At 61.2% G+C, this 21,856-nt stretch overlaps 2 protein-coding genes across 6 annotated transcripts in view; one reads left to right on the top strand and one right to left on the bottom strand.

Annotated features, from left to right (window-relative positions):
• Nucleotides 1–12,398, top strand: part of SREBF2 (sterol regulatory element binding transcription factor 2) — a 74,149-nt gene extending 61,751 nt beyond the window's left edge. For 4 of the 5 annotated variants that reach the window (XM_029205674.1, XM_029205670.1, XM_029205673.1 and 1 more), the window contains exons 13-19: nt 1,197–1,314; nt 2,153–2,262; nt 3,424–3,556; nt 6,028–6,196; nt 8,291–8,476; nt 9,976–10,087; nt 10,532–12,397. In XM_029205674.1, coding sequence (XP_029061507.1) covers nt 1,197–1,314; nt 2,153–2,262; nt 3,424–3,556; nt 6,028–6,196; nt 8,291–8,476; nt 9,976–10,087; nt 10,532–10,752 — 1,049 coding nt within the window. In that variant the 3' untranslated portion in view covers nt 10,753–12,397. Of the gene's footprint in view, nt 1–1,196; nt 1,315–2,152; nt 2,263–3,423; nt 3,557–6,027; nt 6,197–8,290; nt 8,477–9,975; nt 10,088–10,531 lie in introns of all 5 variants that reach the window. The other variant, XM_029205669.1, reaches the window with a different exon arrangement.
• A 2,361-nt stretch (nt 12,399–14,759) lies between these two features.
• Nucleotides 14,760–20,522, bottom strand: SHISA8 (shisa family member 8). The gene is made up of 4 exons (XM_029206096.1): nt 19,549–20,522; nt 16,748–16,881; nt 15,826–15,972; nt 14,760–15,451 (listed from the first exon to the last, which is right to left on the bottom strand). Exons 1-4 carry the CDS (start codon nt 20,070–20,072, stop codon nt 15,057–15,059), a joined length of 1,200 nt encoding a protein of 399 aa, XP_029061929.1. The 5' UTR covers nt 20,073–20,522; the 3' UTR covers nt 14,760–15,056.
• Between the last annotated feature and the right edge of the window lie 1,334 nt (nt 20,523–21,856).

Here is a 21,856-nt window from a genome sequence, read left to right on the forward strand (position 1 = left end):
TGCTGTTTGCTGGCCCCAATCTCCCGCTCCCCCTGGAAAGCAGACAGACATAGACGGAGCAGTTAGGGAACAACAGGCGACAGACGGTCATCAAGTGCTCAGAGTGGTGGCAGGGACAGGGCTCCAGGCGTCGGGAGGAGATGCTGGCTTGCTGTCCCCGGTGTCTGACAGTGATTGGAGTCCCCTCACCCGGCCTCGGAGCAGGAGAGGCTGTTCGGGTTGGCTCAGACTTGAGCAGCCGTGGCTTTCTGCTTTCTGCGCTTTTACTCTCTCTGAACTGGGAGTCTGGGGCGAGTCAGACATGTCCTGCAGGTACAGGGGTGTGTGTCAAACATTTTGTGGGGAAGGGAGGTTCCACCGTCGTTTCTTTTTAATAACTTTATTGCTCAAAGGAAGAGTGATGTACAACACCAGAAAGTAAGGATGAAAGCAAAAGCCATCGTAAATCTCAGCTGCGTCGCCAGGCTGCTTTGCGCCGTGGACTGCCCCTGGCTTTCTCACCTCTGGTGGCTCTGGCTCTAGGCCTTCTCGCCCAGAATGTGTTCATAAGTGTCCTGCCTCCCTGCTCTTGTCAAATTGAAACCCACATGGCTGTGGCATGTGAGTGAGGGGAAGGCTGGTGACGCCCTGCCAGCTGGGGGGGGCCTGTCGGTGACAGTCAGCTGTCACAAGCATTGCAAGGCTTCTTGTTTAATAGGCTCAGCCAGACAATTGCTGGCCACAGGCCTCACGCAAAGGCTCCGGTAAGCGGGAGCGGCGTTTCCCTAATCCCGCCAGGCAGCAGCCGGCGCCACGTTCCCCTCTGCTGGCTGTCCTCCTGAGCCACAGGAGAAGAGGCAGTCCCTGAGACGTGTACAGGTGTACTGCCCACCTTCCCATCTCCTGTCTTCTGATGAGGCTTGTGGCCGCCACACAGCTCCCAACCTTGAACGGAAGCGCTGGCCGTTGCGCCAGGAGGCACAGCACTCCTCACACGCCCCCGGAGCCAGTCCAGGACCCACCCCTCCCCGCCCCCATCCCCACCTTCTGACTGTTCAACAAGCAGTGCTGGGGTCTGTTGAGGGCGTTTGCCCCGATTCGGAGGGGACAGCTGCTCCTTGGGTTCCTCTCTCCACCCTCTATTTTCTCTGTAAGGCAAAATGACCCCATAAGTGAGACCCACTTACCCTTCTCCTGGCCTGCCTCCTCTTCCTCAGCCGACCCCATCGCCCAGGTGCACCAGGCCTTCTGCAGGAACCTGCTGGAGCGAGCTGTGGAGTCCTTGGTGAAACCTCAGGCCAAGAAGAAAGCTGCAGACCAGGAAGAGGAGAGCAGGTACTGACCCCAGGAGGGGCCCCCTGCCTCAGGCCGTCTGCCCGGGAAGCTCAGAGGCGGCTGTGAGGCCTAGAAGGAAACAAGCCCTAGTGTAGGGTCAAGAGGGAGATCCAGTGATCCCTTCATGTTTACTTCTTGAACCTGGCAGCCCCGCGAGAGCCCTCTGCGGGCTCTGACCTGGCCTCTTTGCCTTGTACTGCCAGGCCAAGGGTATCACTTTCCGCCTTTTACTCCTTTTTACCCATCCCTTCACCAAGTGGAGTCAGTTCTCGGAGCAGTCAGGGATTTGATTCTTTTGCTTTGCTCTTTGCCAGGGGAAGGGTGGCCTGTGGAGGGTGTGGGGTGGAATGTGGGGAGCTCGGCAGAAGGCAGGCGCTCTGGCCCAGACACCTTGTGGGACCTCGACCTGTACTGAGTGTGTCAGACAGTGTCTTATTCTTACAGAGTTATTGAGTGCAGTCTTTCCTTCACAGAGTCAGACCTGAGAGGCAGACGGGCCAAGGTCACTCTGGTTCACGGCCCAGGTCCTGACTGGAGTGCACCTGAGCGGAGAGGGGAGGGCGGTCCTACCTGGGAGGTCAGAAAACTTCTGGGCAGAGATGACAGTTGAATTAGGTCTTGAAGGGCGAGGGATGCAAGAGAAAGCTGGCTCTCCCGGCAGAGGGGAGAGTGTCAGAACCGGTGTCAGGGCAGCCTGGGAAGAGTGTGAGTGGTGTGAGAGGCAGAGCTCGGGGCACCTGGTGTGGTGGGTCTCAGAGCTGGGGGCTGACCAGCCAGGCCATGAGCGTGGTTCTTGTGTACATTCTGATGTGTGTGGGACCCTTTCTTTTCTTTCTAGTGAATTCTCCAGTGCTCTGGAGTACCTGAAATTACTTAATTCTTTTGTGGACTCTGTGGGGATTGTGACCGCCCCCTTCTCCAGCAGCTGCGTGCTCAAGTCAGCCCTTGGTAAGCATCCTGTGGGGCAGCTCCGCAGGCCTCAGGTTGCTTGGTTCAGCCCTTCACAGCCCTTGTGTCCCAGCGTCCAGGGTTAGTTATGAGTCTGCACTCGAGAATCTTCTCTGGATCTGAGGTGTGTATCTGCAGCCCCCATGTAGCCCTCATGCACAGTTCCCCCATGCTGGACAGCGTTTTGGGGGCAGGAGATCATGATTCTCCTAGAAGTGTGACGATGAGTGAGTCAGTGCCCTCCCTGGGCCCTGGATGGGTGGGGCAGGTCAGGAATTCTCCCAAACGCTCAGAACGGGCAGCAAGTGGTCCCGGCACCAGGAGCTGGGGAGGGGCTCACCTTTCAATGCACAGTGGTCCCCGGGGCTGCTCTTGGGTCTGACACTCTGCCAAAGAGGCCTTTCATCCGGGCATCTATATTGCTACAGTACCCGTCGCCTTGGGTGGCACAGCACAACCACCGACTGAGTTGTCACCAGGACATTCTTTGCTTCTGTCTCTAAACTGCCATCTGGGTGATGGCACACGAGCTGTCACCTCTTGCGCTTCTGAGGCTGCTGGGGGACAGCAACGCGGAGCTCCCTTCTGGCCGCTCTCCCTAGAGAGAGAAGGATCCCAGAGAAGCAGCCGCCCCATCGTGACCACTGACCTCGTGGCCTGTCTTTATTTCAGAGTTTAGAAAAGAACATGTTCTTAGGCCTTTCATCGTACAGGTTCACTGAGAAAACTTAGCCTCAGAGAGGAAAACACTAAAAAGATTCTAACCTGAGCCTGTTACTACATATACTTTGGAAACACCACTTTTCACAACTGTTGGAAGTTTAGGTTGTTTCCAGCTTTTTACTTAAAAATAACACCACAGTGAACATCTTCGTGGAGCCTTTTTTCTCTAGGCCAATTTCTTTGTGATGGATTGCCAAAAAAAATGGGATTACTAGGTTAATAGGAGTGAACGTTTTTAAGGCTGTCAATACAGATTGCCAAATGTGTTCTGAGATGGTGCTGGTTGGTGCTCCCACCAGAATCGTGTGAGAGGGCAGCCCACAGGCCCCAGCCCATCGCCAGGAGGGAGAGATGGCACGAACGATGGGAACCAGGTGCAGCCAGCAGGCTCTGGTTTCTGTGGGTGCTGGAGCAGCGTTTGGTTCTGTTCACCTCTAGGTCCAGACGTTGTCTGTCGGTGGTGGACGTCCGCGATCACCATGGCCATCAGCTGGCTCCAGGGAGACGACGCAGCTGTGCGCGCTTACTTTACCGAAGTGGAGCGTGTTCCCAAGGCCCTGGAAGTGACAGAGTGCGTAAGCCCCCCTTGACCACTTGCTTGCTTCTCTCCAGGGGAGTCCCCAGCGCCAGCTGTGCCAGGCTCACTGGGTTAGTGGGAGGGAGCAGGTCTGGGTGGCCATCTGGGTGAAGGGTCAGGCAGCCTGGGGACTACATGACAGATGGAGAGATGAAGTGAGGGGGTGAGGGCACCATGGAGAGACCAAACGTGGCGAGCACGGCTGTCCGTGTGTGTCACCCCAGCAGCGGTCCGTGCTGCTTCCGGGCCTCCTTGCACAGGCTGACGGGCGGGGAGAGCCGGCAGCCCCCAGCATGTTCAGAAGCTCCCGGTGGAGCCGGGCAGGGTGCTGATGGCTTACAGCCAGCACCGGCTTGTGCAGGCCCGAGGATCCTTCTCTCACGTGCCAGCACTGCATCCAGTTTCCTCTCCGCCGCCCTCCACCCCGCCACTGGCGCTATCACTAAAAAGGCCTTTAGCACAAGGCATCACCGGAGAGCTTTTGACTGTCCTCTTGGGGGAATTACGCCTGCTTCTCGGGGGCGTTTGGCCCGTAGTGACGAGCAGCCCGCCGGTGTCCTGGCTGCTTCTGACTGGATCTCAGTGTCCCTGACATCCTCTGCCATTCGAGAGAAATGGTGAAATGCTCCAAGACAGAAAGGCCTCACTGGGTCTTTCCTCAGAGCCAAGGCTGAGCAGATGCTAACCAGGAGAGCGGGAGGGAGCTGAGAAAAGCAGATTGAGGCAGGTTCCCTAAAGTTGGTCTGACACTCCAGTTTCATTTAAGTAACCCATTTTTAAGCACCCTGACCAGTGAGCACCCACTCTGTGTGTGTTTTCTCCCAGCCAACGCACCTGAGGAAACTGAGGCTCGGCGGGTAAATCATCTAAAGTCACCTCACTTCTAAGAACAGAGCCCCAGTGTGCAGCTAAGACCCCCAGCAGGCGTTCCTTCCCCCGAACTCAGTCACTCCGGGGTCCCTTTGCTCTTTAGGGATAATGATGCTGTGGGACCCCTCCCCCAATCCCAGCCTCCCCACTGTCTCCCTGACCTGCTCTATGAAACGAGGCTAAGTTTCTCCAAAGAGTTGAACACCTGGCTTCTGGGGCAATGGCCGTTAGAGAACAGGTGCAGATAATGGGACCAGTACTGTACGTCACCACAGGTAGCAGCAAGTGGTATTGTGGCTACTTTACAGATGAGGAAACTGAGGCACAGATTGTTTGAATGACCATCTTAGGCGGCTTCTTAGTGGCAGCCCTGGTGGTTGAGCCTGTGTCTCTGATCCCTTCCTGTTGGCCATGAGCCGCATTCTGGGGTCTCCTGTACCTCTTCCATGATTCCATCATTCCTTCCGCGAATACTTAGCTGAGGGCGTACTCTGTGTCGGCTGCGTTCTAGGCTCTGGGAGGCGGCAGTGAACAGGACAGCAAGTTATAGCTGTAAGCGAATAGACAGTGGCCGTCCTGCTCGGCACCTTCTCCTGTGGGAGCTGTCGCCTTTGCCTGTGCCAGGCCAGTCTCGGCTCCCGTGAAGCAGCCAGTGCATCGCTGGGAGGGGTTCCGGGCCAGAGGCCGGTCAGCCTCCGGGAGTTCGCACAGCGCCTGGTGAGGGAAGGAGGCGCATAATTGGGGGAGCCAGGGGGCCTGACCCGGGGGCCAGCCAGAGGAGGCTTGTGGGGGGCAGGACAGGAGAAGGCAGACCAGAGGGCCGGGCAGGTGGAACAAGTCTCAGGAGACAAGTGGGAAATGGTGAGAAAGGGTATTCCAGGCAGAGGCACCCATGTCAGCAGAGGCAAGGAGTGAGGAAGGGAGAGGAGATGAGCTTTGGTTGCCTGGAGCCTGGAGCAGGGTCAGAGGCAGATGGGAGGCAGGGCCGCGGCCAGGCTGAGAAGGGCCTTGTTTAGAGCTTGCTCTCCCTCTGCTCCCCTCACTTCCTCCTCCAGCCATGCTCGTTCCTGGATATTCTCACATGTGTCAGACACTCAGGGCCTTTGCATATGCTGCTTCTCTGCCTGGACCCCTCCTTCCTAGAAATCCACACTCCTGCTTCCCCGGTTCCTTCAGGAGTTCCCTCAGGTTCCTTCTGTGCGAGTGTCACCTTTCCAGAGAGGACGTCCTTGACTATCCTTTATAAAATGCCACCCCCTTCCTCTGCGTGACTTTCCTTCATGGCACGTGCACCACCTGGCATTACACAGTCAGAATCTAATGCATTTATCATCCGACTCCTTCACTAGGAAATGAACGCCATCAACCTTCCTTGAATGAGGAAGGTGCTTAGGGGTGGGAAGCCTCCCTCACTCAGGGCTGGCATTTCTGATCTGGAGCTGGGGATCTGGAACCATTACGGCAGCATTTGGTTTAACAGACAGACCCACGTGTCACAGCAGCGAGGGGGCAGTTGTCTCCGGCTTGGGCTCCCCCTTCATTCTCCGCAGGCGACGTGCACTGACATCCTGCCTCTTGCCTCTCTCACCGCCCAGGAGCCCCCTGGTGAAGGCCGTCTTCCACACCTGCAGAGCTATGCACGCCTCACTCTCCGGGAAGGCGGACGGGCAGCAGAGTTCCTTCTGCCACTGCGAGAGGGCCAGTGGCCACCTGTGGAGCAGCCTCAACGTCAGTGGGGCCGCCTGCGACCCAGCCCTCAGCCATGTGAGTGGGGGCTTCTCTGGCCCCTCGGGGAGGTGCTCAGCTCTGCTGGGTAAGAGCGCTCTGACCTGCCTTGAGCCCACCCAGCCCGTGGGGCTGTGCGAAAGACAGACCAGGCAAGCAGCCCCCTTCCCCAGATCGTAGGCTGTGGGTCCAGGTGGGTTTCCTTTCAGTACTTGGACAAGCATGTTCCCACCTGAGTCCTGGGTCCTGCGGGCCCTCAGCTTGGTCAGCCCCAGGCGAACCTCAGCTGGCCAGGGCTCTGCATTTGCTCCAGGCAACTTGCCCGACTCCCCAGGCCCCCACGGGCCCCCGCCCCCTCACGTGCACATCCTGAGCCAGCTGAGCGTCCTGGGCACCCCCACGGCTTGGCTGCACACCCTCGAGCGGGCAGCTGTGGTGCATTGTAGTTGCATTGCATGTTCTGGCGGTACCCATGCAATGTTTCCACAGTGCATCACAGAGGCCTGCCCAGCCCTCGAGAGACTTCCAGCCAGGCCTTGTCAGAGGGCTCTACTCTCACTGTTGGGTCACAAGGCAGGGCTGTCCGGGAGAGGGGAGGGAGGCGTGCAGGCAGCTGAAGGAGAAGCATCATCTGTTCGCAGGGAGGAGCGTGGTTTCACTCCAGAAAGGGAGACAGGAGGTGTGTCCTGGAGGGTCCGGCCCTGAGCCCCTCACTAGGGTTTGGTCTGGCACTTCTGGCTAGAGGTCCCTGGGGTGAGCCCAGGACAGCAGGCAGCCCTACAGGACAGGCAGCATGCCGACAGGGCCCAAGACCAGAGGCTCGAGGGGGAGCCACAGCTCGCTTTGTGCGACTCCTCTGCTGGTGTCCGGTACTGTTCGTCTTCGTGAGAACTAGACTGTCTCAGCTTAGTCTAGGGAAGGAGAGAGAGGCTGCGGGCACCCTTGGGATTGGGGTTCCTGTGTGGGAGAATGGGCCTAGAAGAAGGGAACTCCACAGAAGCTGGCCTCCCTCGGGGGCAGAATTCAGCCCCAGGCTGCTACCCCACCTCTTAGAAGTGCCACCTTTGTTTGAGGAGAGAGACCTCATCCGTGTCCCCCGCCCCCCAAAGCTGTCAGCAGCCAAAAAACACTGTGGCCGAGGGTCAGCCAACGTGCAGGTTCAAGGCAGGGTCCAGGTCTGGGGCAGCACGGTGAGCTTCCCAGGTCCAGCACCCTGGAGAAGGGGAAAGCCAGGCTGGACAAGATGAGGAATGGCCTGGGGGAGTCCATCAGAGCCTGAGGGCCGCATGTGACCCATCTTGAGAAGCGCTGCTCCCTGGTGCTGAGGGCCCTCTGGAGCAAGGCAGGTGGCCTGGCCTTGGTGCCTGGCGGCATCTGTGCTTAATGGCACCAGTGTGGGCTGAGGCCAGTGCTTCTGAGGCCGGGCATGGTGCCTCCACGCATTCTCTCATGTGATGCTCACTGCAGCCCTGAGGTGCCCGTTTTGTGGGTGAGGAAACTGAGGCTCAGAGAGGTTTGGTCATATGTCAGGGTAGATCTGGGTCAGTGGATCCAAACCCAAGCATTCAGCTGCTCTGCGGCTCTGCCTTGTTGGGCTTCTGTCTCCCTGACCCGAGAGGCCACTTGGGCCGGGCCTTGGTTGCCCTCTGTTGAAGCGAGCCTCTTCTCCCTGGTCCTCCATCTCCAGGCTGTGCTGCCACTTCGGGCTTTTGGATTCCACTGGAAGGATGGGGCCGAGGCACCTTTTGAGTATCTCAGCCTCCTGGCCAGCCGTGGGAGGGCTCCTGTGAGGTGGGAGGGACCTGCGACTTCCTGTCAGACCCGTGTCCTCGCCACTGTGTCCCCTACACGAGCCTGCAGCCTCTCTCTGAGCCTTAGCTTCCTCACCCGCAAGATGGGAGAACAGATCTACCACCTGGGGCCATGGAAAGGACTAGATGCCGTGAGCTTAAGTTCACTCTCCAGGTGTTCTCTTGCTCCCTGTGGGGTGTTTTCCAGGCTCCCCCGTCTGGGGCTCCGCCCTTCGTCCCGGAGCTGCCGGGTGTCAGGCTCGGGAGGGCCTGGTGGTTGCTGGGATCCTTGCCCCAGGAATCTGCCAGTCACCTGTTTTCTACCTCATGGCCCACCCTGCAGGTGGTCCAGCTGCTGACCTGTGACCTGCTCCTGTCGCTGAGGACAGCACTCTGGCAGAAACAAGCAGGAGCCAGCCAGGCCCTGGGTGAGACCTACCACGCGTCGGGCGCTGAGCTGGCTGGCTTCCAGCGGGACCTGGGCAGCCTGCGCAGGCTGGCACATAGCTTCCGCCCAGCCTACCGCAAGGTGAGGCCCGGCCCGCTGCTGGGAGAGGGCAGAACCCAGCACAGCACTGGCCTGGGGTCGTGGAGTCGGTCTCCTGAGCTATCAGGCACTGGGCTGGGTGCCATGTATCCCTTTGTTTGGCCCATGTTGGTGGAGTACTTGCTGTGTGCCCAGCCCTGGAGCATGGTGGTGAGCAGGCCACACGGCCGCAGACAGAGGACAACACAGATTGCGCCTCACCAGTTAAACTCGGGAATGGGGGGCTCTGGGGGCAGTGGGAGCAAGAAGGGGCTCCCAGCCTGAGCGGAGAGGGGCGGGAAGGCCACGAGGAAGCTCTCTACTCTGGCTTTCATAATTGGTGTCAGAGCAGCAGAATGCCCCTAGACATGCCTTTCATTCTTTTTCTGAGCCACTGGGGGCTTTGGTTCTGCTGCCCGACGCCCCACGTAACATCCCCTTGGCGATGGCTACACGGTCTGAGATAAGCTCTGGGGGCAGATGTGTAACTGGGCTTACTGGATGCAAATCATTTCATTGTTTGGTTTATTTTTATTGCTAATTAGGGTAATATACTCAGCATGTTCTCGCTGCCTGAATTATTTTCCAGAAATTCAGGCGAGAAGGCCAGAAGTGTGGGGAGGGAAGGGTGCGAAAAAGAAGGGCTCAGGTTGAGGCTGCCCCCACCCTAGGGTGCTATGGGGCCCTCGCAGGGTTACGCTGTGGCCCCTGTGTGCAGCGAGCGAGCCAGGACAGACACGGCAGATGGAGTACAGTCATGTGAGAGCCAACCCCCTCACCGTGGAGAAGAGGAAGTGTGCCCCAGGCACCGTGGCCCCCATCAAAGGCTTCCTCAGAAAAGACTGCCACCTGCGGAAGCCCTTCACCGCCTCCCCCGGTGCCTTCCAGGGCAGCGCTCCTCACACACTGAGATGTTAAGGTGTAAAAGAACCTTGAGATGTTAAGAAATTAGAGACCTAGGCCTGGCCCCCCCATCCCCAGTGACTCGTATTTACAGAAGAGCTTCAGACTTTCACCTGGAAACCTCTGGACTCTGTTCCTTTCTGAAGAAACAGGAGGCAACAGGACCCTGAACCTCCTTGGTGCCAGCACAGCCGTCCCCCTGCCCCCTCCTGTCCCTGCCTCACCTCTGTCCTGTTTTCCAGCTGGAGGCTGCCTCCAGCAAAGTGCGGGTCCCCCCAGGCTACTTGTTTTCCAACCCCAGAGGGCGCGTTAGTGCTCCGGGTCAGCGGTAGAGGAGGCAGCCCTTGGCCTCTTTCTCAGCTCGCAGCCTTGCTCCTGCCCCACCAGGTGGCCTGTGCTGTGTTCCCCTTTCCTGCCTGCCTTGTGTCGGGGGTCAGAGTGAGGACGAGAGAGGTTGCTTTCAAGGGGTGAGCAGGGCAGGGTGTTGTGGAGAGGAGAAGGGGTGCCTTCGGGTGGCAGACGAGATGCTGCAGGGAGAGAGACCTACTGGGGCACAGACAGGTGAGGACCCCCGGCTTGTGTCCCCCTGCACCTCCCAGGTGTTCCTGCATGAAGCCACCGTGCGTCTGATGGCGGGGGCCAGCCCCACCCGTACCCACCAGCTGCTGGAGCACAGCCTGCGACGGCGCACCGCTCAGAACGCCAAGCATGGTGAGCCCACCAGCACCCTGCGCCACGGCCTGGGCGGGCCTTGCCTGGGGAGGGGCGGGGAAACGGGGGAGGAGCCCAGCCCTGCCCTGCCCTCGGCATCTGCAGGGAGAACCGAGGAAACCCGAGGCTTGATTTGGTGGGTGCCGGGGGAGGGTCCATGAGGTGCTGTGGGGCTGGGGCAGCCTTGGTCGCGTTGTCACGGGTCCAACTCCGAGTGAGGAGGGGACGGCTGCGCTGATAGGCCACACCTCGGCCCCGCCTCGGAGTAATAGCCTGTGGCACCGCGGGTTCAGCTCATCTCTGTGAACTAGGCAGGGCACTGGAACCTCCCTCACTTGGGGGGTGTGAGGATTAAATAAACCAGCGCACACCGAGCCCTGGGAACAGCGCCTGCGTCCTGGCGGGCTCTCATCTCAGCGAGTGCGTGTCTCATCGTTCCCACAGGAGAGGCGGACGCCTGGCCCGGCCAGCGAGAGCGGGCCACCGCCATCCTGCTGGCCTGCCGCCACCTGCCCCTCTCCTTCCTCTCCTCCCCGGGCCAGCGGGCGGTGCTGCTGGCCGAGGCCGCCCGCGCCCTGGAGAAGGTGGGCGACCGGCGCTCGTGCAGCGACTGCCAGCAGATGATGGTCAAGCTGGGGGGCGGCGCTGCCGTCGCCGCCTCCTGACCCCCGGCTCTGCCCACCTCGGCCACCACTTCCCTCTGCCTCTCAGTCTCTCCCTCCCTCCTCCCTCTGTCTGTGTTCCTCTCCCTCCTCCTCTGCCTCCCAGTCTCCCTCCTCCCTCTGGGAGCTGTGGGATGAGCCGTGGCTTCTGAGCTGTCACCTGCTAAGGCTTTTGGACCACCTCAGGCTAGTGGGCCCCTTGGGCAGAGCCCCTTAAAGCTGCTGTGGATAGATGCCCACAGTCCAGGCCCCAGTGGGCCTGAGAGAGGAAAGTCAGGGCGGGGCAGGAGTTGGGGGCGCCCTGACGTGGAAGCGGCAGGGGGAGCTCCCAAGCTGCCCGGCCCCACCTCCAGCCCTCCCACACTCTCTCCTGTGAACATCTCCCCGCCTTTTCCTGCTTCCTTGTTGTTTATCAGGCTTTCCCTCTGGGGGACTTAGGTCTCTGGGCACCAGAGCGCTTCACCCTTGGCACTGTGCCCAGCACGCCCCCCCTTTTTATACGAATGTTTTTATATCAGTGTGCTTGGGGTTGCTGTGATGCAGGGCTAAGTTGCTGTGGCATCTTTCTTTCTCTCCCTGGGTCTGCGTCCCCTCCCCTGTGCCTCACAAAGCCAGTCCATTGTTTTCTCTTTACTACACACGAGCCAGGGAAGGAGGGAGCCCAGCCCTTGGGAGGTGGGTGGGAGGTAGGGGGCAGACCTGGGGATGGATGAAATAATGTCGGCATAATTTTTTAATTTTTTAAAAAATAAACGGTATCTTATTTAAGTGTCCTGTTCCTTCCCACTCCCCCGCCCCCTGGGATGTCAGCCCAACCTTGGGTTAGTCCCAGGGGGTTGGGAAAGATGAAGCCACCCATTAAGGACTGGGGACCAGGGGCCTTCATGGGTTCTCAGCTCCCTGTCACCCCAACTCCTACCTCCATAGTCTGTTTTTATCCCTAATTCTTGACCTGAAAATAAGCCAGGGTGGCAGGGACCAGACCCCAGCCCCTCCCCAGTGACAAGCCCCTTTTCAGGGTGGGCCCAGTGTTGCCCAAGGTGCGCACTAGGAATGAAGCCCCCTTCCTTGAGGGGGGGGCCTGGAAGGAGAAGTGGTCCCACTTTTCTGGATCCCTTGGCTTGGTGCCTACCCGGAGGCCATTTCTCCTGGGACCCGAGGGCTGCCTGGTACCCGGGGGCCTGCTGGGAGGCTGAGAGGGGCTGCCCTCCCTCCCTCCCTCCCTGTGCTTCTCACCCACTCAGGCTGGTTGGGGCAGAAAGTGGGCTGGGACCCCAGCACAGATGGGGGTACACAGCAGGGAGGGGCTCCTCTGGCCAAGTGCAGGCTGGAAGTCAGCTTGGACCTCACCCACTTTTTCTCTCCTGCCCACCTCCCCCCCCACAACTGTAATTTATGGCCCCGGCCCACTGGGTGAGCCAGCCTTTGTGTCATGTGTATATACTGTGCCTTTTCTCATTCTCGTTTAGGGGTGGGGGGGTTGTTTTTTCACTGAACAGGGGGATACACCTATGGCTTCCTTGATGTGGAATCATTCACTGTGTCCTGGATGTAGGTTATTGAATAAACACAGATTGGTACCACCCAGCGTGAGGCGTGTGAGGGTCTGTGGCACGACCGCTGTGGTGACTGCATGGCTCGGCCTCCAGTGGGTCAGAACTGAGGATAGCCATTCCCTCTCTGCTGAGAGGCCCCAGGGGGCTTCAATCTGATGGACCTTCCTTGCCTGCCCATGCACCTGGCCCCTTCCTCCCAATGCCGGCTGCCTGGCTCACACTCCAGGGCTGGGACAGACCTGGGATAAAAGGGGTATTGGTGTTGCTGGGGTCAGAGGTCACTGTATGCAGGACACAGAGCTGGCTGTTTAGGGGACAGCAGGGTTTTTTGGGATTTGGGATGCTAAGCCCTTCTGTGTTCACCCCTCAGAGAGGAACCTCTCCCCTATTGGGTGGGCCACACCTTGGTTTCCCCGTCTCCCGGGAGGCAGTGAGCTTCTGAGGATGTGGCCTGCAAGTCACATCCAAGTCCAGCTCCTGTACTTGCCAGCTGGGTCCCCTTGCGTGGGGCGGGGAGGGCGCACGCATCACCTCAGCTTCCACTTCCATGTGTGCAGAATGGGGCTGACAGTCCCTGCGTTTGACGAAGTCCCCATAGGCTGTTGGCCAGTTTGAGCGACACAGCACACATGAAGTGCCAGTTTATGGTGAGGGCCTAGTGAGGCTGGTGAGGGGCTGGACCACAAGGAGGGCTGGGATGGGGGAGTGCTGGGCCCTGTGGGGAGGCGGGGTCAGCAGTGCCACATCAGGATAAGCCTGGGGGCTGAAGTGCATGGTCCATGACCTGGCCCAGCTGAGAAATGGGCCAAGTCCCTTCAGCTCCCGAAGCCACTCCGTTCTCTGAAGGGCAGTACAGCAGACCATACCGTCCCACGGGCCAGAGCAGCCCGGAGCAGGGCTGGCAGCTGTAGCTGGTCCTTGTCCACAGTTATTACAGCAGCGTTTTCAGTGGAGGCCTGGCCCCCTGGGATGTAGATCCAGGGCCCTTGGGACTGAGAATGAACCAAGAGGTCACGCCCACCTCCCAGCATAGCCTAGCCAGGGCCTATGTCACCAGGGTGGGTGGCCATGGGTGGCTGATACGTGCCCAGGAACCCAGTCCTTTTGTGAGTCTCTGCAGGATCCATGGCTCAGCACCCACCCCCCTCCCCCAGCCGTATCTGTACGGCTGCAGGAGAGTCCCGGGGGCAACCCCATCCTGGGTTGAGGGTGTGAGGGCTGCCTTCCCTGTAAGCCATGGGGGTTCTCACTGCAGGCATGAACATGGGCTTTGGGCTCTGTTCTGCCCGCGGGCTTCTGGGCCTTGATTTCCTCAACGGACGGAAGAAACAGCAAGGTGGACCCTCCTATGGGTAAAGAGCTGGTGGATTTGGGGGCCTCAGGGCAGCCCAGCCAGCAGGAGGAAGGCCTGAGACTCCCTGTACCCTGGGAGCAAGGGCCCCTCTGCCAACACACAACCTTCCCTCCTCCCCCACACTGACTGCTGCTGCCATCCCACCACCAGATTCACAGTGGTTGCAGAATACGGAAGAGTCCTAAACTGGAATCAGTTGGGTGACCTTGGCAAGTTACTTAGGTCTCAGGACCTCAGTTTCCTCTTCTGAAAAGCCACACACCCACTAGGCTTTTGTGAGGATTAAATGGAAGAAATAGCAGCAAATGGTGGCCACTGTTATTAAAACAGTGTACCGTGTGCCTAGGATACACACGAGGGAAACTTTGTTGAGGTCACACAATGGGGTCACACACATAACCCAGCCCTCAGGCTCCCCATCAGTGCCTGTCACAGACAAACCTGATGCACGCAGGCTGTTGGCAATGCCCTGGGCCATGGCCAGGTGCTGGGAACCTGCCTGGCAGGAAGGGGCAGAGCTGGCAGTTCCAAGCATTAGTGGGGTAAGCACCCTGGTGGGGGCACTGCCAAGGCTCTGGGTCCAGCATCCCCATCCCTGTTTTCCCCCAGAGCAGCCACCGGGAAGAGGCTCCCCCATCCTGAGTACCAGCTGTCTACTCGGCCCACAGCCCACAGTCATCAGGGGGGTGGCCCTGGGCCAGACTGGCCAAGTGGCCAACAGCCCAGGGGCCGGCCCAGGGCCAGAAAATGTCAATGAGGATCAGCCAGGCTCAGCCAACTCAAGCTGTAGAGCAGGTGACCGGCTGGAAGGGGCTCACCTCCATTAAGGGGCATGGACCCTCAGGAGCCCACCAGCCCTCTCCCGTGCCCAGCCTCAAGATGGCTGGGGCCTAACTGCGCCCTCTCCCGTGGCTCCTACTGGTGTGGACATTAAGCCTGGCATTCAGCCCTGACCACTCTCTCCAGCTACTTCTCACTGGCTCCCAGAACCCTTGCCCACCAGCTTTCAGGAGCAGTCCTCTGCTCTTGCACATGCTGTGCCCTCTGCCGGCACTGCCGTCTGTCCCGTCAATGACCAGTGCCTCCGCCATCAGTGCCTCGCAGAGCCAAGCTGGGGCTCCTTTATTCTCAGGGTTGGGAGTCACAGAAAAGGGTTTATTTACACAAGGAACCCGGGCCCTAAGGCCCCCAGGACAGAACCACTGGCTTTACCCAAGTGGGCCCAGGAGCCCTGCAGGCTCCGAGGCTCCTAGTCCAGTGGGCAGGCAGAAGGGCTGGCCTTCATGGCCAGCACCCCTCCTTCCGGTAGCCTGGCCCCCCGATCAAGCCCATGGCGAGTCCCCCAGGCAGAAGAGGGCTCCTGGCAGTGCAGTGCCTCAGAACCAGCGGCCCCTTCTTCACACGGTGATCTCGGCTTTGCTGTTGGTGCTCAGGTGCCTGGGTCCGCGGCTGGCGCGGCCATAAAGGCCAGGGGGCTGCGGGCTGAAGGCCTCGGGCAGCTTCTCCACGCTGAACTGGCGCCGGGGTGCGTCGCCGGGCCTCCGGGGCGCTGAGGAGGCATGAGCCGCCAGGTGGCCGCGGGGGGCGGGCTGGGCCGGGCGGCCGTCCGTCCAGGCCTTGTAGTGGCCCGATGGGGTGGGGCCGGCGGGGGACATGTAGCCCGGCGGGGCCCAGGGGCAGGCGTCGAGCAGTGCAGGCAAGTCCTCGGGGGGCCTCCGGGCTCGTGCCGGGAGGGTCGGCGGGGCAGCTTCAGTCGCGGGAAAACGCTGGTAGAAGTCCCGCGGGGAGGCCTCTGCGGGGACAGATGGGCGTGGGTCGGGGGCGTGGTCAGGCTCCGGGGGCGGGGCCTCAGAGCCTCCCGGCTGGGACAGTCTGCAGGGGCCTGGGTCTCAGCCCCACCGGGGAGGGGGTAGGGCGGGGACAGGCCGCTGGAGACTAGGGCTTCCTAGGCCCGGGGCTCCGGATTCGGCGACGGGGTCCCAGACAGGCGGCCCGATCGGGGTGGGGGGGGGGTACGGCCGAGGCGTGGCAGCCGATTGGCGTAGGCGCGATGCGGAAGCTGGGAACTTTAGAACTCGAACTGGGACCCCGAGCCCTGCAGTCTTGGAGCTTGGACACCCCGGGTGCGGTGGGCCCGGCGCTCCGGGCACAAACCTGGCCACTCACCTGCGGCCTTGAGCGCGGCTGCCTTTAGGGTGGCGTACTTGGCGTAGTCCGGCTGCCTCGTCAGGCTGCCGCCGCCCTGCAGCCTCGGGGCGCGCGGGGGGCCCGCTGTCGCCGAAGCCAGGGGCACGTTGATGGGGCGTTTCTTGTCTGGATGGGGGAGGGAGGAGATGAGACTCGGCCCGCTGACCGGAGGTCACCCTGCCCCTGCACTACCACCTCTTCGCAGCCCACTCCCCAGCTACGATTCAATGAGAGCTTGTGAGATGACTTATGAACTTACGCCTTGGAGACTGAGAGCAGAACCTGACTCTTGAAGACAGACTCTCCAGTGCCTGGGACAGGGCCTGGCTCAGAATAACGTGAGTAACAGCGGCCAGCCCTGAGGCGGTGCTCATCTAACAAAAGACTTGCCAGCACGTTCCGTTTGAGCCTGGCACTGAGGCCCAGGACCTGCTTCTCCCAGAGATGAAGAGAATATTTGAGGATTGGAACCCATACTGGGGGAAGGGGAGGTGCTGTCAAGCCCGCTTCACCAGCAGGAGTCCAAGAGGGAGGCACCAGCCTGAAGGAAGAGGCCCACAGGAGGCCACAGCCGTGGGCCAGTCGGACCCCAGGGCACTGAGCCAGAGCCTAGAACCAGGCAGACCCCAGAGCGTGAGCTGGGGATCCCCGAATCTAGAACCTTCCTCACAGAGTCCCTGAGGCTGGACGTTGCAGGACCCGTCGAGGGACCCTGGCCAACAAGAGGAGCTGACTAGCTTGCCCACTGCCCACTCACACACCTGCAGAGGCAGGTGGCTCACTTCTATTTGGGAAACAGCTCACAGCCTCAGCACACCCCTTCCCCTGCTCCCAGGCCCTCCTCAGACAAGGGCGGCTCTGTGCTGTAGATCAACAAACACCCTCCCGCTAGTCTACTCACCTGTGCTCTTGTGGAGGGAGCCCCGCGGGAGGCCATCGCCCATCTGCACCTGGACACAGCTACCCAGAGGTGGGTCCAGAGGTGGAGGCAGTGGCTCCTGGGGGCCAGGCTGCTTCAGAAGTTCTGTCAGTGTCCTGTGGGGAAAGAGTGGTGACAAGCAGCCCTCCACGCCTCCTGCTTCCCCATCAGCCAGGTCTGGTCTATCAAAGGCTAGCCCCAGCCATTGCTTCTCACTGTGTGGCCCTGGGCAGCTCTTTCAACCCCTCTGGCCTCCCTTCTCTCCTGTGATTGACCTCATACATCCAGTTTCCCCTCCCAGGCACGACCTGTAGCCTCCACATGGCCAGTTCTCAGAGTAGGTCAGGAAACCAATGGGGTCACGTGTAACCAGGGCCACCTTATTTTCCAAAGGCTCCCCTCCTCCCCTTTCTGGAGTCCACTCCCCCAGACCCTCCATGCTGAGCCTCCTCTCCCAACACAAGCTCTGTGAGTGTATCAGGCTCTTGGACTTTGTGCCATTCCCTCTGGCATCAGTTACATTCCTCCATCTCCTCCGGGAAAACTCCTACTCATTCTTCAAACCCCACCAGAACCCTTCCTCTACCAGGAAGCCTTTTCTACCTGCCTGCCTAACGCCCCTCCTGCAGCAGGAGCTTCTGCTGGGTTCTGGGACAGAGCTGCCAGCACAAGCATGGAGGACAGACAAATGAGGGGAAGGAGGAACCAGGAGAACCTGCAGTGGCAGCCCCGCACCAAAGGCTGTGTGACCTTGGGCAGCCGCCTCCCTGACTACCAGGACACCCAGCCCCCACCCAGCTGTGACGGAATCCGACTGAGCCTTCCCCACAGACAGCCAGACCCAGCCTTCAGCCCAGCTGCCTTCAGAGCACGGAACCCATGATTTTCTCCTAGCTTGGTCTCTCCCTCCTGGAGCTGGGGCCTCAAATGACTGATTCATGAAGAAGCACACTGGAGGTGGGACACCTGGGGTGGGCGCAGTTTGGCTGCAATGTGGCAGGGTCTGAAAATCTCCTAGTGCCTGCCTGAGTTGACCTTCATGCCCTGCCCGCTCCTCAGCTGCCCACACCTGTGGTCTCATCTCCGAGCAAGCAGTCACCAACCAGCCCTCCCAAACACCTGAGCAATTTTCATGCCTCTGAACCTTTGCAAAAACTTTCTCCAAAGACAGACTCCGACTCCTCACCAAACCCTCTGAGAAGCCTTCCCTGACCATCAACCTCAACACGGCAGAATTAAGGGTGAGATTTGAGGGGAGGGCAGGGGTTCAGAGCATAGCCACACACAAACTCAAGTTAGGCTCCAGGTCTCCCCAGATAAGAAGCAGGAGTCAGGGCACACAGGACCCTAAAGCCCAGAGAGAGGAAGGCACTGGCCTGGGCCACACAGCACATCAGGGGTGGTCCAGCTCTTCCTGAAGCATTACTAGACCTGTTTCCCGGTCCCCTGAGGATGAAGTGGGTTCCAGTGAACGAGTCACTAGGCTGCCCCAGCCACCCCCTCTACACCATCAGGGCCCTCAGTTCCTGCTGCCCCACTCTGGTCAAGAACAGGCCCTGTCCTCTCCCCCTCACCCAGCATGAGGCTCCAAGCTCAGGAAGCCCAGGCCCTGCTTCTGAAGCATCCAGGACCCAGGCTGAGAGCCACCACATTGCACATCACGGATGCAGCACAGTAGCTGAGGCCAGGGTTCCAGGCCCAGCTCTGCCCTACAGCTGTCTGGGAGCTGGTGGCCTAAGTGGTCTGGGGGACAAGGGATGCTGTGGAGTGCCAAGGAAGCCCTCTTGCCCTTGAGGTCTAGGAGTGGGGAAGCGTCCACGCCTAGCCCACCCAGGCATGGGGGCCTCTCTCCACTGTCACTTCTAAGTACCAGCCTGCCTGTCGTACACATGTCAGCAGCCCACACAGCCAAGGGAGCGGGGACCTGGGTGAGCAAGTGAGGAGGGTGCAGGGCCCAGGACAGGGGTGGCTGGGGGCATGTGAGTGTGTCGGGGGCAGGGGGGGCGTGGGTGAGGCTTCCAGGGTCAGGACACAGAATCCCAGAGCCCCTATCCCAGCTGAGGAAGAGAGCCTGGGTCCTGTGGCCCCACATCACATGAAACTCAGAACTCAGCTAACACCTGTCCAGGCCTCACCAAAACCGAATCTGTACCCCACCACATACACACTTCAGGTCCGCTTCTACACAGGGGGACACCCTGACCCTGCCTGGGGGCACTGAGTGCGGTGAGTGGGGAGGCCTTCTAAAAACCCTAGGGAAATAAGGTCAGGCCTGAGTCACAACTATGCGGGGTGGGAGGGGAGGAGGGAGGGAAAAGTGGGGAGAAAGCCAAGAGAGCTATAGAAAATGTCCCTTCCCTGGGGACCCACGCCTCCACCCTGCGCTAGTGGGGCTCGGGGGCCCCAGGTCCCCTCCCCTAGGCGCGCATCTTGTGCCCTCGGTTGAGCAACCTGCCTTCCCCGCCCACTCCGGAGGAGGCGGGAGCCTCGGGGGAAGGCGGCCCAGCACCCAGCTCCCGCCGGAAGGTCAAGGGGAGACAGAGCGGTATCAGCTGTCTCCCTTCGTGAAGTGGGGGTGGGGGGAGAGAGAGACCTGGAGACAGAGCAGGGAGGGAAAACCTGGAGGAAGGGGCTGCTGAGAGGACCAGAGTTTCGGAGAAGGGCGGGAAGGATGAAGGATCCCGAGGGGGCGCCCACCTGGCAGGCCACCTGTCCCTGGGCTGGGAGGGGATCCCGGGCCCCGGCCACGGCCCCGGCCCCGGCCCCGGCCGGCACGCTCTCACCTGGTCACGGTGCGCCGCGCGCGCGGTATGTGCGCCCTCTCCAGGCCCAGGCGCGCCCCGATGCCGGCCAGCACGAACAGGGCGGCGACGCCACACACCGCGTAGACGACCGTGTGGCTGCGTTCGCGGCCCGGGTCCCGGGGCACCGTGGCGTCGCGGGCACGCGCGGGAGGCCGACCAGTCTGAACCCAGGCCGGCGTGTCGTAGTTGGAGCAGCGGCTCTGGTCAAGGCGCCGCGGCCCGTCGTGGCAGCAGAAGCGGTAGCCGCACGTGCCGCAGCAGAAGTTGTAGGCGCCAGAGCTGCAGTTGAAGGGCGGGTCCCACTGCCCCATCACGTCGTAGTAGCCGCGGCAGCGGTCGCCCCCGGCCGGGGCCGCCGTGCCGGGTGCCGCCGGCTCCTGCGCCTCGGGGGACCCCGCGCTGCCCGACGGCGGCCGCGCCAGCAGCAGAGCCAGCCCGAGCGCGAGCCCGAGCGCCGGCGGGCCGCGGCCTCCGCGCAGCCCCTGCGCCCAGGCCCGCTCCATCGGGCCCGCGCCTTCGGCTACAGCACCCGGCGCATGGCGGCGCGCCGCGGCTCCCTCCCGCCGCGCTCCGGGCCCGCTCGCCCGCGCCCGTAGGGATCAAGCCCGCCCTGCCGTCCTAGCGCTGGCTCCCGGCGGATACCTCCTCGGTCGTCAGCCTCCTGAGAGGACCCCAGACCCGGGTGGGCTCGCGGGGCCGCGCCTCCGGCGGGCGCGTCCTGCGCCTAGCCTCACCTCGGACCCGAGCCAGCCAGTCCGCGCCCTGGGACTCCTCCCGGGCAGGGCGGCGGGTCCTCGCCTGCGCTCGGTCCCGGCCTCTCCCCGGCCCGGCGGGTGTGCGGGTCTGGGGCCTAGCGGGGGCGGCGGGCCGCCGGACACGGCTGCCTTCCCGCCGCCCGCTCCGCGCTACCCGCGCTCTGGCTGCGGCTCCGGCTCCGCGCGGCCTCGGGCGGGCGGGGGAGGGAGAGAGCGGGGGGAAGGGGGGCAGGCGGGAGGGAAGCAGAGCCGGGGGAGGAGCGCGGCCGAGGCGACGGGAGGGAGGGGGCGCGGCAGGGCCCGCACAGCCTGGGTGCCCCACCAGGGACCCTCCCCGAAGGCCTCTCCCAAACATTCCCCGGAACTGGCGCTCCAGAGCGTTCAGCTCAAGGCTCTCGAAACTGTTACTTCGGACATTAACGCCCGCCGCGGGAGCGCTTCGGTTCACAGGTGCGGGGACTGAAGGGACCCAGCAGACCCAGAGAGTCGTTGCTGCCCACCCGCCTTCCTTCCCGTCTCCTCCATCGGTTCCGATCGAGACAGAGGTGTGACTTGAGGCAGGGAATGTTAAGTGGGAAGGAAACTCCCAGCAGAGCCGCAGCAGAGGGCCAAGTATGGGTCCCCTCCGCGCCACCTAGGGAGGAGCTTTAACCCCGGGGCGCACACCCTGGTCCAAGAACTTATCAGTCACCTGGCTGGGGTCCTGGGGTGACCCCACGCCTATGGGCGATGGACCTGACCTGATCGGCGCCCTCCTGGGATCTCTCCGCCACCCCAGGTGTGAAAGGGAGGAGATTGGTTTAGCTCCTGCCTTGTATGAGGACAGCAGGGCGTCGCCTGGGGGCAGAGCCATGGGCAGACCCTTTGCCCTGGTCCCCACAGGATGCTCAGGTCCTTTCTCAAGCCCGGGGGAAGAGGGTGAAGGGCAGGTATGGAACCTACTCGGAGCACTAATCGGCTGTGTTTTTTTTGTTTGTTTTTTTTTATTTTGCGGTACGCGGGCCTCTCACCGTTGTGGCCTCTCCCGTTGCGGAGCACAGGCTCCGGACGCACAGGCCCAGCGGCCATGGCTCACGGGCCCAGCCGCTCCGCGGCATGTGGGATCTTCCCGGACCGGGGCACGAACCCGTGTCCCCTGCATCGGCAGGCGGACTCTCAACCACTGCGCCACCAGGGAAGCCCTCGGCTGTGTTTTTGAAGTTAGTTTTAATTGGAGAATATGACCCGATCCCGGGTGCTTTGCTTTTCTCTGCCTGTTTCTCATTTTAACATCAAAAACTGCCCATTCTGGGGGGCAGGGATCAATACGGGGCCTCCCACTGTCTAGATGGGAGCGTCAGGAGGGCAAGGGCTGCATGGACCACTTCCCCGATGTTCCCACACAGGGCAGGCCTCTGCTGTATTTGCTGAATGAATGAAGTGAAGTGACTCTAGTCTCTAGTTTCAGATAAAGAATTTGGGCTCCTAGGGCCCTTCCTGCTCCCCCTTGCATCCTCTCTTCACTCAGCAACTGGGATCAGCTTATAAAAATG

The sequence above is a fragment of the Monodon monoceros genome, unplaced genomic scaffold, assembly GCF_005190385.1.
Source record: "Monodon monoceros isolate NGI ecotype Baffin Bay Population unplaced genomic scaffold, NGI_Narwhal_1 Super_Scaffold_6, whole genome shotgun sequence".
Taxonomy (NCBI): Eukaryota; Metazoa; Chordata; class Mammalia; order Artiodactyla; family Monodontidae; genus Monodon; species Monodon monoceros.